Below are 12,100 nucleotides of genomic sequence, written 5' to 3'. Positions count from 1 at the left end.
CACGAGACGCGACGAGGTGAGAGGGGGCGATTTAGTTGGGTCCAGGAACAAGCCTTGTCAGGATCGACAAGAGGCTGTGGCGCTCGTGGAAACATCAACCCGGAATGGTTACAGGGATGTGAGTGGAGAGGAACAGAGGGGGTTAATTAAACGAGCGACATCGGTACGAGAGGAAGCGAATGAGCGAGCGGGAGTCTACGCGCGACAGATCTGTCACGGCATCAATAATGGTAAAATGAAAAAGTCCGGGGGCGATCAGGAAGGTGCCATCGTGAAACAGCCCAGTGGACTGATCAGGGCTAGCTGAACGGCCACTCCGTACAGTCTGGTCGTATCCGCCCAGGGAGCCTCGGATGTAGCGAGCGGTGGGCCTCGGAGAATCTGCGGGGAAGATCAGCGGAGGAGCAGGAAGATGTTGTAACGAGTTCCTACTGTTAGAGGAACGGTGTATGTATATGGCTGGGGCAAGTGGGTTAGAGTCGCAGAGACAGTGGAGACAACAGAATGTGGGGGTGAGAGGTGAGGCATACGGGCAGGCCCCCCTTGCAGCCCCGTCTCGGTGGACCCGGACCTGGAATCGTGGATCGAGTTCCAGGGGTAAGGATGGACAGGGGAAAACGGTCAAGCGTGACGATCACTTGGAGTCCCATACATCGCTTACAGGACACTCCACCGTCTTGGTTTCCAACACTTCCAGAGAGTGACGTCTAGATTAGTCTCTACTAGTCATTGCTTGTCTGCCTCTATATATTAACCATCTACCAGAAACAGGGCCGGTCCACTTGATTATTGACTATTGCCGCCCCCTTACCGGGATAATACTGAAACAGCATGCCGGTAGTTGGCTTATTGAGAACCATCTCACAAATCACAGCTACGAGCTACTGCTGCTGCTGCTGCTGCGCGATAGCTCAATGCAAAACTCTCCCCATTCGCTCCCGCCACTGGTCGTAATGACCTCCTCGGCAATGGCCTCCTCCAGCCGCTCGCCATACCGGCGCCGATACTCCGTCTTGACCTGCTCCAGATGCCGCGGTTCCCAGTGAAGGCGCACCAGGCGCGAGATGAGCAGCTCGGACCGCTCGCGGCCGGAGCGTGATTCACGCAGAGCCTGGTGCAGGAGCAGCGCGTCGCGCATGGGACGGTTGATGGCGCCATTGAGGATGTGCGCCAGCGTTTCTCCCTGCAATGATTCCCATTAGCATCAGCGAATGACGACATCTCGCTTACAACGGACACTACTTACCACGAGGTTACGCGACTTGGCAATCATCGCACGCGCGAAATTATGCCCGTAAGCGGATTCGTATGCCCGCAGCACCTCGCGCAGATGCGCGTCACTGCGCAGCACGATGATCTCGATCATGGCCGTCTCGCCCCCCTCGCGAGACACGAGGGCCTGGTGCAGATCCTGGACGTCTCGACGGCACAGACGCGGGTCTAGGGGCTCGCGTTCATCCTGGCGGCGGGCTTCCAGAGCTAACAGCACCGCGGTGCGGAACTTGTCGGCGCGCAGTTCGGAGCGCATGCAGCGCTCGAGACTGTCTGCATACCGAGAGTCGCGGAAGCAGTTCTTGATCTCGCGAATGGCAGAGTTGGACCGGCCCATTAGCGACTCAATGAGTAGCTCCCGTCGTGAAGTGCCGGCCTGGTAGTAGCAGTTGGCCCAGTAAGCCTCGGATTCCCAGCGACCCAGCGCAGTCGCATAGCACACTTTGTTGAATGTCGCACTGCCCTGCACCTGGTGCTTGATATGTTTAGCAAGGTTGATCCCCTTGCCATGCAGCTTAACCTTATTCTTGTACTCCTGCCGCAGTTCTGCCATCTCATCGTTGTTCAGTCGTGGCAGGATTTGAATGATGGGCTTGTAATCAATGCTGCGCGTGTGGGTCAACGCGGCCTGCATCGCCGCAGCGTCGGCTCCAGCATCGTAGAATGACACGCGCTTTCGCCCGGTGGTCGGGGAGACCGTAACTATCCCGTCCGCGGCGGCGGTCACCGAAGAAGCCGAATCATGTCGATCACGGCCAGCGCTTGGGCGGCTGCGTCGCTTATCATCCCTGCGCTCATCCTTTTCCTTTTCCTTGCTCTTGTCCTTGCTGCCTCGGTGCCGGCCGTCCTTTTCGCTGATCGATGTTCGGTTCTTCTTGTGCCGGCCAGATTCAGAGTTGGATATGTCATCAAGAGGCTCGACATCGGAGATATCATCGTCCCGATGGTGTGCGGATGGCATCACGATGGGCGATGGCATGGGCGACATGGACTGGTAGGTTCCATGGTACGGCTCCAGCAAGGGACTGGCCGGCGGAGGACCATGAGCATGATTGGCCCCCGGCGCAGCCAGATTATTCGACGTTGAGACCGACAGACTATGAGGCCGGCCGCTGGACCGACTCCCACCGGGTTTGATCTCCACGAATTGCGGCTGGCTGCTGTACCGGTACGGTTTGATCGGCTGTTCGGGCGGTGACATATCGTACTGTTCCTGCGGCGAAGCCGTATACGACTGCTTGGACGCCGTCTTGGACGAGTACCGGACATTGGGATCAACCTGCGCATACTGGAACTGGGCCGGCTGGGCATATTGAGATGGCGGTGGGTGCGCAACGTCGTTGCTCGACGAGGAGCGATAATGAGAAGGCGCATAGCCCGCGCCGCCAGAAGAATAGGGAATAGGCTGCTGATGCGGCAGAGTCGCGTAGTGTGGCTGGGGGAACGCCGGTGCGGCTGTTCCAGACGCATCCGCGTACGTCGAAGCCGGAGGGAACCCCCCCGGCATACCCGGTTGCTCCCCCGGATGCGAGGACGGTGGTACAAAGCCCGGGCGCTCACACTCGGGAATTGGGGCCCAGTCTGACGGTGGCTCCGGGTAGGCGGGTTGGCGCGGAGCCCCGGGTTGGGCGTAGAGGTAGTTTGAGGGCTGCGCATATTGATATTTGTTGGGTCGCGCATAGCTGGGATGGCCCCCGTGGTCGTCGCCATAGGCCAGTCCACCATCCACCGAGTCCGAGTCGGAATCCACCGGCCGACTGTGGCTGTCACGACCGCGGGGCGAGGAGGGCCGACGGCCTGGCTCCCGGGTCACGTACTTGACATCCTCCTCGGAATCCGAATGGTCATAAGAGCCATTGCGACGCGCTCGGGACGACTTGTCGCTCGTGCGTTCGCGGCGCTTGTACTTCTCCTCATCCTCGGAGTCGGAGCGTCGCACGTCATACCGAGCGGGGCTGCGAGGAGCGCGCGAGACGACATTGCTAGCTCGCGGCTCTTCCACCTCGCGCTGGCGCTCCTTCATCAGCTTATACTGGCGGTCGATCTCCGCGTCATCGTCCGGGTCATAGCGTCGAGATGATGGAGCGATCTCGACCGCGGGAGAGCGATCGCGTGGTCGGGACGGCGAAGGCGAGGGGGCTCTGCTGTCGCGCGACCTGGAGCGTTCGCGGGATTTGGAGCGGGTGCGCGACCGTGGGTCGTTCACTTGGAGCGACATGGCGATCCAAGGATCGACTGTGGGGATCCGCGCCGGATTCGGAGAAGTGTTTGTGTTCGGTGGAAGTATGTAGAGTATGGGCCGACCAGACGAGAATTGAATTGGTTGGTTGCACGATTATGTCCTGACGGGATCCCACAATGGAACTCGGGAAATAGTTCCCTAGTGCGGGGTAATTGATGGATGGATGGATGGACGGAGGTAACGAAATGGGTCTCGCACGCCACGAGGCAAGGGTAGTAGTGTACACAAGAAATCCCCGACCCAAGAGCACGAAGGAGAGGAGAGAAGAGAAGAGAAGAGAAATGGAAAGCCAGGCCAAGGTCCATTCGCATCTTGTCAGTCACCTGCATGTTGGCCCCCACTCTTCACTTCTTCAGCCGGGGGCCAGTGCGTAGGGCGACATGCGGCAGTGCTTACCGAGACAGTTACGGAATAGGAGTATGGAGTACAACCAATAATTCAAACACAGGTGCACTCGAGCTATGGACCCACGTAGGACACATTTTATCGGGAAGAGGAAAAGGAAAATACAAAGGAAGGACGGAAATCAGTAAGAACGACACGAGCACAAGAAAAAAAGAAAGGAAAAGCAAAGGGCCGCGAACCGAGGCACACGACCAGGGGCGAGAACGGGGGGTATGTGCGGAATCGAAAGCTATGCGGACAGAGACGAGGACAGACAGACAGACAGTTTATCGCGTGCGACGGCCATCGTGACCGGGTCCCACGCGGCCGCCATACTTCTGCGGCATCGGGGCTTGGGCGTGTTTGCGATTGAGACGGCTGGTTCGCCAGCGCTCGTACCAGGTCACCCGGCTGGCCTCGCGCAGCTCGGTGCGCCAGTCGCTAAACACCGAGTCCTTCAACTTGACAAAGTCGCAGTGCTCCGAGTTGTATGGGTCGGCAAATCCCCAGGGGAACCGACGGCCGACGGGCTCGTCACCGGCAGCCAGCGAGTGCGGATCGGGGGACAGGATCGAGAAGGGCACGTGCTGATTGGCAACCTGGGATCCATTGGACTTGCTCTGGCTGCGCTGAGACGGCGACGTGGGAGCCGCAGCCAGTTTCTCCTCCGCAGGCGCAGGCTTTTTGTCTCCATCACCTGCCTCGGCAGACTCCGGTGCAGCAGGGGCTTCCTCCTCGTCCTCCTCGCTCTCCGCGGTGTCCTCCTCATCCGCGCTCTCTGATGAAGTGTACTCCTCCTGGTCTTCCAGAGTCAGGATCTCCAGGGGATCGATGTTGGCCAGCTTCAGGCTGTTCCACACGGCCTTGCGGAGGTAGCCCATGTGAGCCGCGGTGATCGTGTCAGCCTTGCTGATGACCGGCACCACCGTGGTCTTGCCGAGCACGGTGCGCAGGACCTGCAGGTCCAGATTCTGGTCGAGAACGCCGAGGACGGGAGAGTCGGAGGCCATGGCCGTGCCGTTGGCAGCGCGCTCCGCAGCGGCAATGTTCTCGTCCAGGCGCACGGGGTCCAGCAGCAAGAAGGTGCAGTGGATGTGGGTGTCGCGGGCACCAGGCGAGCGCACGACCTTCATCTCCTCGGCAAGGGTCTCTTCAAACTTGCTCTCCAGGAAACCGGTCACACCGCGCATCTGGAGGTCGACGATGTTGCGCTCCAGGCCCTGCGAGTCCCACAGGGTCAGACCGACGCGCTCTCCATCGATCTCCGTCTCGAGGTACTGCGAGGTAAATCCTTCCCAGGCCGAGGTCTGGCGCTCGAGTTCGTCCAGCTCCTCCGGGGTGCGTGTGGGGTGCTTATGCGGGGGCATGGTGAGCGCTTTGCGCAGGAAGTTGAGGAACGAGGTTTTGCCAGAGTTGCGAGCGCCCACCACCAGTACACTAGAACCCCGCCGATTAGTAAATGTCTACATTCTTTTTGGGTTGCTCTTCTTACTTGTACGGGGTCGGGTCCTTGCGACGGCGCAGACGGCGCGGACTGTTGACCGTGCTCACGGCGCTACTGGCGTAGCTGTAACGGCCACGATGCGTCATGCTCTCGGAACGGGCATACGGGTCAATGTTGATAGCCTCCGCAGCCGACGAGGAGGGACGAGGTGGCATACGACCCTCGAGGGTTGCGGCGGCGACGGCAGCGGGGTCATCCCCTCCAAACGTCTCCAGCACGGGCGTGGGCGACAGATCGGGCAGACGCGGGGCGATCTTGGATGCAGCGGATTCGCGCTGACGACGCATTTCTTCCTCCATGGCTTGCGCTTTGGACATCTTCTTGCGGCTGCCCGAAGACTTGCGCTCGCCCAGGGGTTCGGTAGATTTGGAACGGCGAAGGAAACCAAGCGAGGTGCGGCGTTGGTTGCTGAGGGAGTTGGGGTTGCTTCCGTTTTCCGTAATGGCCGGCAGCGTGTCGTTGTGGGCGGCAGGCGCCAGGTTCGCGCCAGCAGCAGGAGCACTTGCCATTCTGGCGGGTATCTCGTTCTTTATCTGATTCTGGTTCTTCTCTTCTTCACCCCCCCCAATTGGAATCAGCACACCACCATCTTATCATCCATCATATCCGCTCCCAGATGATGCCCTCGTGGGACACTTACCTGATTATTGCCACCGATCCAAGGTCCTATGCGCCACAGCGCAAAACGAGAGTATCCGGGATGATGCGAATTGCCGATCACCAGTCAATGGTCCGAGATGAAACAGGGTCGGGCCAATTGTGCGGATTCTAGACGAAACAGCAACTGCGACACGAAGATCGCGAGAACGAATGGAAAGCGAGAGTGGGATCAAAGCGACACTCGACCAGCCCAGCCAGTGTACGTGTCGAATTCCGCTGTACGTCGCTGCTGGAGGACGGAGACAGGGGAGACAGAGAATGGAAATGTTTTTTTTCGGGGGTTTCGGGGAGAAAGGAATTGAGAAATGGCCTGCTCACAGCGTCCGGCTACCGCGGCGCATGGAGAGAGTGAAGAGGAAGAGAGCGAACGGAGAAAGAATGGGTGAGAAAGAGAGCGAGAGGGACGGGGGTGGAGAGGAAGAAAAAAAGACAGCTGAACGAGGCTAATAATGGCTAATGGGCAATGCGGAGGAAGATTATCTACTAGCTGGATCGATCGGGGCTGTCTGGTCGTGGCATCGTGGCATCCGCCTGTCTAGGGCTGCATCGGCATCTACGAGACTGATTCCGACCGTCTTCAGCCACCCCCCATCCGGTCCTGATGGTGGTCAGGCAATTCATTATGATCTCTTCGCTGGCGAACGCCCGCTGGCGGGATTCAGGGGTAAGATGCCGAGATCAGTCCAGAGCAAAAGGTATCCCCACTTGGAGCTTCGCCCGTGCACGCTGTGTGGATGGTTCCTGCCACGCCGGTGGGCGGGCTAAGCAAAGACGGGAAGTGCTGGTGTCGATGACTGGTTCGAATGTCTGCACCGACACACACACCACAACGATGATGGTGGGCAGCAATCAAACCGGTCCACAGGGAATTGTTCTTCTTCTGGGCCGCATATTTGGTTCTTCAAGGATATCCGTGGTTGATGAACTGTCGCTGAACTCCCGGGACCTGGCACGTGCGCACGAGGGGTTCCACTGGCTTCCTTTGCTTCCGATTGAGCTACTAGTGGAGACCAGGGGTTCGACGGACTCGATTTGCGCCGTTGTGCAGCTGTGCGGCTCGAGGCGCTTGTCTCGACATTGGAAGCTTTGGGTTTTCACCCGGGACCGGGTCAATGCCGGAGCTTCCCAATGCTCAAGGCAGCACGCATGGGGTGTGGAGCTCATAGAAGTCGTCTGTGATAATCGCGAGAGATTACCGTAGGTATAAGTGATGACTGGGAGTGATGACTGCAGGTATGAGTGATAGAGTGCTAGCAAGGGTGAGAATATCCCCCATCGCCATGGTTTTGAGTCATCATGGTCACAACATGGTCAGAATTCACGATCGGAGCGGCGCGGTTAAGCTTACTTACATTATGCACAATAGACCCACCCCAAGGATATGTCTAGGTCTTTTCCGGAGCTAAATATATATATTCTGAATTCATACATCTGGAGTGACCGCCTCCTAGGTGGGGGACCCTCTCTTCCCTTATATTTGATTGCCATGACCATTCTTTAGAGTATTGCATTGGCGCTGACTTGAGATAAATGAGTACAGTATGTATCGAGCCGACTGGCCAGACAGCTATACACTTCCTTCCCGTGGACCACACAGGGAACAGCTAACTATATGAAACATAACAACATAATCATCCAAGATCCACCACGTCTCAACAGACAGTCAGTCAGTCAGTCTCATAATCGCATTTAAGCAATCACAATGGAACTATTCCCCGCCTCCTTGAACGGCCAAATAATGCACGGCGAAGCAGGGCAAACGTTACTGCGATCGAGGTCCTTGAACTTCGGCCCATTCGGCCCAGCCACATACTTCGCCTGTCCGAAGATGCTGGGCTCATTGGGCGGCTGGTCGTCGCCCCACTGGCCGTTGAAGTTGAGCCAGCTGAGCGGGTAGTCGCCGGCCGCGCTAAAGGTCAGGCTGGATGGGTCGTACGTGTACGAGTAGGCGTTCAGAGTGGGGTCCCAGAGGACGCCGCGGTCGGTGTAGTCTTCCAGGGGACCGTCGGGGAAGGTCACGCCGGGAATTGTGTGGTCGTGCGTACTGCAGAGATTTTGGTTAGGACTATATGCAACTTGGGGGTGGCGATCAGGAGAGAGGAGGGGGCAGGACATACCCTGCCGTGGCGTAGTTGGCGTGCGTGCCATTGCCGGAGTAGGAGTACGGCCGCTTGCCGCTCTTCTCGACGGCGTTGTAGGTGAATGCCTGGCCGTAGGAGTGCTGGCTGTACCAGACCGCCGTCGGAGTGCCGTTTGCAAAACGGACCATGTTATGTTCCCTGGTGATCAAGAACGTTCGATCAGTCTCTGAAAACCCCCAGATCCCACTAAATCAGAACATACCAATCGCCAATATGGTCACCGAACATCTCGCCCAAGACTATGTCTCCCCGGTTAAAGCTGTACATGGGCGTCTTGTCAGTTGTGCTTTCTTCCCCGAAGAAAAAGGACCGGAGAGCCATACGCGTAGAAATAAAAGTAGAAGGCATCCAGACTGCCTGCACCATGGTTGACCGTCACAATCGCGCACCCGGTGGCATTCCCCGTCCGGCCCTGCGCGTTGGGCGTGACGCCGAACCACCAGCTCGGCTCGGGTTCTTGCGCGATGCCATTGTGGGTGGTCAGGTAGACGCTGGTATTGCCTAGGTCGTTGAGGCTGTCGAGGTTGTCCAGGGTGAGGGGTGTGGGGGTGCCATTGACGGCGTTCCAATTCACCTCCGGGATGGTGTTGGCGACCTGCGCTCCGATGTCGCTGGGCCGGTAGGCATCTCCGCTGTATAGCCAGACGAGGGGCGCTTTAAAATAAAATAAAAAATATTAGAATGAGCAAGGGAGCAAAAGAATAAACATCACCCACCATATTCATATACATATTGCGGGAGGGACGCCGCCGCCTTGAGAGACGCTGCGACGGGCTGGATGGAGGACAGCGCCAGCGCCGCCAGACAGGAAGTGTGGCCGTGCATCGTGGTTGCTCTATAGTGTGGACCAGGATGAGATGATGACCGGGGGCGCCTTTTTAAGTCAATAATAATCTCGACGGGTCACGGTAACTGATAGCAGAATGACCCGCGTTGGCAGTGGCGTGGTCGCAGACCAGATGCGCCCTGCTAGATCGATTGCAACGCAGGTCCGGACGGGGAGACCGAAGTGCAGAGGATCATCGTGATCATCGCGGGGGCTATTTACTTCTTATGTCCTGTGATCCCGAGGAATGCGAGCGCGGTTTATCTGCGCCCACCACGGGAACTTCTCTCACGCTTCTTATTCTCTAGATCACTATACACTATACCATACCTCAGGAGAGAACTTGGAAGTAAATAGGTTTCTTTCATCAACAGTCATAACAGTCTCTGGAGCACTATACACGATCTACCAGGAACAATATCCCTGCGCCCTGAATACAACCCTGCGCCCCACCCCTGCTTGGCCCAATCACCCGGCGTGGCTGGATCAGCTGCACCGCGAACTGGTCCACGATGGAGAGACGATATGTAGTTTTCCAGATGGACGATGTAACTAAAGCATCAGCTGTTCGCTGGGCGTCACCCGCGCTCTCCCTAACCTTGATTCTGCTTCTGCTTCATCAGTTTAAATAACCTCAGATCCAGTGGAATCCGCTCCCCGAGCCACGTTGCCTGTTGCGTGTGATTGCGCTCCTCCTCGCCGTCCAGGGTGTTGGGGTGGATGAGGACGCTGAGCGGGCCCCGGTGCACAACCAGCCAGGGAATAAATGCGCCGAACTGCGCCGGGCTGAAGAGGTTGACTTCGAACATGGCGACCGGGTGTGGGCCGACGGGCCGGTCGAAGAACGTGTAGATGCGCAGCTCGGGGACTGCCCACGTGAGTTACACGAACGTGGAGGGGGAGAGGGTCATCGCGGACTTACATTCTCGCCGGATTCGTTCCCAGAGGGCTTTCGCGAAGACGACTTGGTCCGGGTTGTTCTGTATCCCCATATCCATCCCCTGGTCAGTGTTTGCGCCGATGCGTTACTTTGCTGTTCGACACACCTGGAAGTGATAAATGTGGATATCAAATCCGCCGCGCCGGTCCTTGGCCAACGGGTCTGGGAACTCCGAGTAGGCTTTGCTGAGGATGCCATGCTGCGGGTTCTTGAAAGACTTGCCGTCTTCGTTTCTCTCTCTGAGGATTGTGCGTGCTGGTTAGCATTCGCCCTAGATGCGGGGCATGGCGTGGCACGTACTCGGACAATGGTTCGAGGTTCTCGTAGCCTTCTAGAGGGGAGGCGTACGAGTACGCGAATTGATCTGTCATCTTGATGTGTTGGAGGTGGGTCGGTAGTTGGTCGATGTCAAATGGAGAGATATATATCTCGGGAGCAGCGTAGTTCTCAGGTGCTTCAATTTCCAATGTATTCCACGCAAGTCGGATGCTTTTTCGGAGCTGGTTGGGTATCGCTAACCATGGGTCAGCATCATGCAACTCCACTAACTGAGTTACACGATGTCGTCAATTTCACATCTATGGCGCCGATATTTCCGCACCCTGACAAAGCGCGGAACCACCGGATCAGGACCCCAAGGTAGGTAGACTTACATTCAAAAGTACTCACAACTCTATACACAATGACAATAATATCGCTGCCATGTTCGATGCATCCTGGTATCTGGTATCTCTAAATAAATAAGAAAAAGTATCTGCCAACGCCGGCATGAACAAGCTACCACTGCGCCCGAATATCGATGTGACCATCCTCATCGACAAACTTGCCTCGATCCCACTCCCGGCCTTCGCCTTTCTTCGACCACTTCACGTCTTCCGACCGGCCTGCCCCATCACCAGGAACTCCCGTGAATGCCGGGTTGTCCTTCCATCGCTGGATGGTGTCCTCGTTAACCCCTGCCGCACGGAGCCTCTCCTCGCCCTTCTGTTTCCAGCGCGTTCGGTCGCGTAGTGCCTCAAGAGCCATGTCCCAATCGTCGTCCGCGGTCATCAGACCGGCGACGGGGCGACGAGTAGGGTGCTTAGGCGACGGATCGTCATCGGGTTGAACGTCCAGCGCTGGATCGTAGTCTGGTGCGAAATGGGCGTCCATGTTACTCGTCTTGGGTTTGTAGGCGCCTCGGCCGCGCGAACGGAGAGGGGCTTCGCTCTGGCCATGTTTGTAAGGAGGAAGGGGCCCGACCAGGTCTTCCAAAGGATCGGAGTCATGCTCAGTGTCCGTTTCACGTGGATTCTCCATGGCAGACGAGGCCTTCTCCTGGCGTGTAGCGGTTTCGGAGCGAGACGGGCGAGATTTAAGAGATGTAGTGTCTTCGTCGCGCTTCGATCGCTGACTCCGGTGTAATTCGTAGGAACGAGAATGGGTGTGCGAAGGAGATTTCGATCGGTCATGTCGGCGGCTTCGATGGCGGGTCGGACTCCGATCTCGTCTGGGAGAACGACTGCGAGATCTAGAGTATGATCGCTCACGCCGCCGGCGCCGGCCTTCTTCCCTTTCGCGTCGATCATGCCTGGACGAGGTATGTCCGTGGCGAGCACGACGGCGCTCCTCTCGGTCTCCTAGATCTTCGTCGCTGTTATGGTTTTCGTGACGTCGAGGCCGTCGAGACCGCTCCATTTCTGCCGAGGAGGAACGAGTTCGATGTCTTCGGCTGCGATGTGAACGATGTCGGTCCGTATGGTCTCGCCCATGGTCTCTTGAGGAGCGGTGGTCGCCGGATTCACGCTCGCGCCTTCTCGAAGCATGAGACGATGAGCCAGAAGCAGATGTTGTGAGTTCCTTGAGCTGGCGCTGGCGCTCTCTCGCTTCTCTCTCTTCCTTGCGCTTGAGGGCAGTATTGTGATTGCTGGTTTCCTTGATCAGGTGTCGGAGGAAGCGGGTGTTGGGTTTGGGAGCACCGCTCGTCGGCCTGCCATATCGCCTGCCATTAGCTTGGCCTGGAAGATATTAACCAAGAAACTCACTTTCGAGGCATGTACGCCACCGGACCCTGAGACGAGTACTTCTCAGAGCTGTCCCGCGCCTCGGCGGCAAGGACCTGCGCGACGTAGTCGTCGTCCATGATGAAGCT

The 12,100-nt window shown here is 57.6% G+C and overlaps 5 protein-coding genes across 5 annotated transcripts; all 5 read right to left on the bottom strand.

Annotated features, from left to right (window-relative positions):
* Window positions 1-874: 874 nt before the first annotated feature.
* PFLUO_LOCUS218 (uncharacterized protein) lies at window positions 875-3,490 on the bottom strand (the record flags this gene model as incomplete). The annotated part of the gene is made up of 2 exons (XM_073779300.1): window positions 875-1,183; window positions 1,247-3,490. 2 exons carry the CDS (start codon window positions 3,488-3,490, stop codon window positions 875-877), a joined length of 2,553 nt encoding a protein of 850 aa, XP_073634316.1.
* Window positions 3,491-4,185: 695 nt separating this feature from the next.
* On the bottom strand, window positions 4,186-5,911 carry PFLUO_LOCUS217 (uncharacterized protein; the record flags this gene model as incomplete). The annotated part of the gene is made up of 2 exons (XM_073779289.1): window positions 4,186-5,335; window positions 5,391-5,911. 2 exons carry the CDS (start codon window positions 5,909-5,911, stop codon window positions 4,186-4,188), a joined length of 1,671 nt encoding a protein of 556 aa, XP_073634315.1.
* Window positions 5,912-7,751: 1,840 nt separating this feature from the next.
* On the bottom strand, window positions 7,752-9,028 carry PFLUO_LOCUS216 (Vacuolar protein sorting-associated protein 62; the record flags this gene model as incomplete). Its single annotated transcript, XM_073779278.1, has 5 exons — window positions 7,752-8,106; window positions 8,180-8,341; window positions 8,406-8,462; window positions 8,527-8,857; window positions 8,920-9,028. The coding sequence occupies 5 exons, from the start codon at window positions 9,026-9,028 to the stop codon at window positions 7,752-7,754; spliced, it is 1,014 nt and encodes a 337-aa protein (XP_073634314.1).
* Window positions 9,029-9,622: 594 nt separating this feature from the next.
* Window positions 9,623-10,340, bottom strand: PFLUO_LOCUS215 (uncharacterized protein; the record flags this gene model as incomplete). The annotated part of the gene is made up of 4 exons (XM_073779267.1): window positions 9,623-9,897; window positions 9,952-10,009; window positions 10,076-10,208; window positions 10,270-10,340. The coding sequence occupies 4 exons, from the start codon at window positions 10,338-10,340 to the stop codon at window positions 9,623-9,625; spliced, it is 537 nt and encodes a 178-aa protein (XP_073634313.1).
* Window positions 10,341-10,746: 406 nt separating this feature from the next.
* Window positions 10,747-12,091, bottom strand: PFLUO_LOCUS214 (uncharacterized protein; the record flags this gene model as incomplete). The annotated part of the gene is made up of 2 exons (XM_073779256.1): window positions 10,747-11,938; window positions 11,994-12,091. The coding sequence occupies 2 exons, from the start codon at window positions 12,089-12,091 to the stop codon at window positions 10,747-10,749; spliced, it is 1,290 nt and encodes a 429-aa protein (XP_073634312.1).
* Window positions 12,092-12,100: the final 9 nt, after the last annotated feature.

This window comes from Penicillium psychrofluorescens (assembly GCF_964197705.1).
Source record: "Penicillium psychrofluorescens genome assembly, chromosome: 1".
Taxonomy (NCBI): Eukaryota; Fungi; Ascomycota; class Eurotiomycetes; order Eurotiales; family Aspergillaceae; genus Penicillium; species Penicillium psychrofluorescens.
This window is presented reverse-complemented; position numbering and strand designations above follow the sequence as displayed.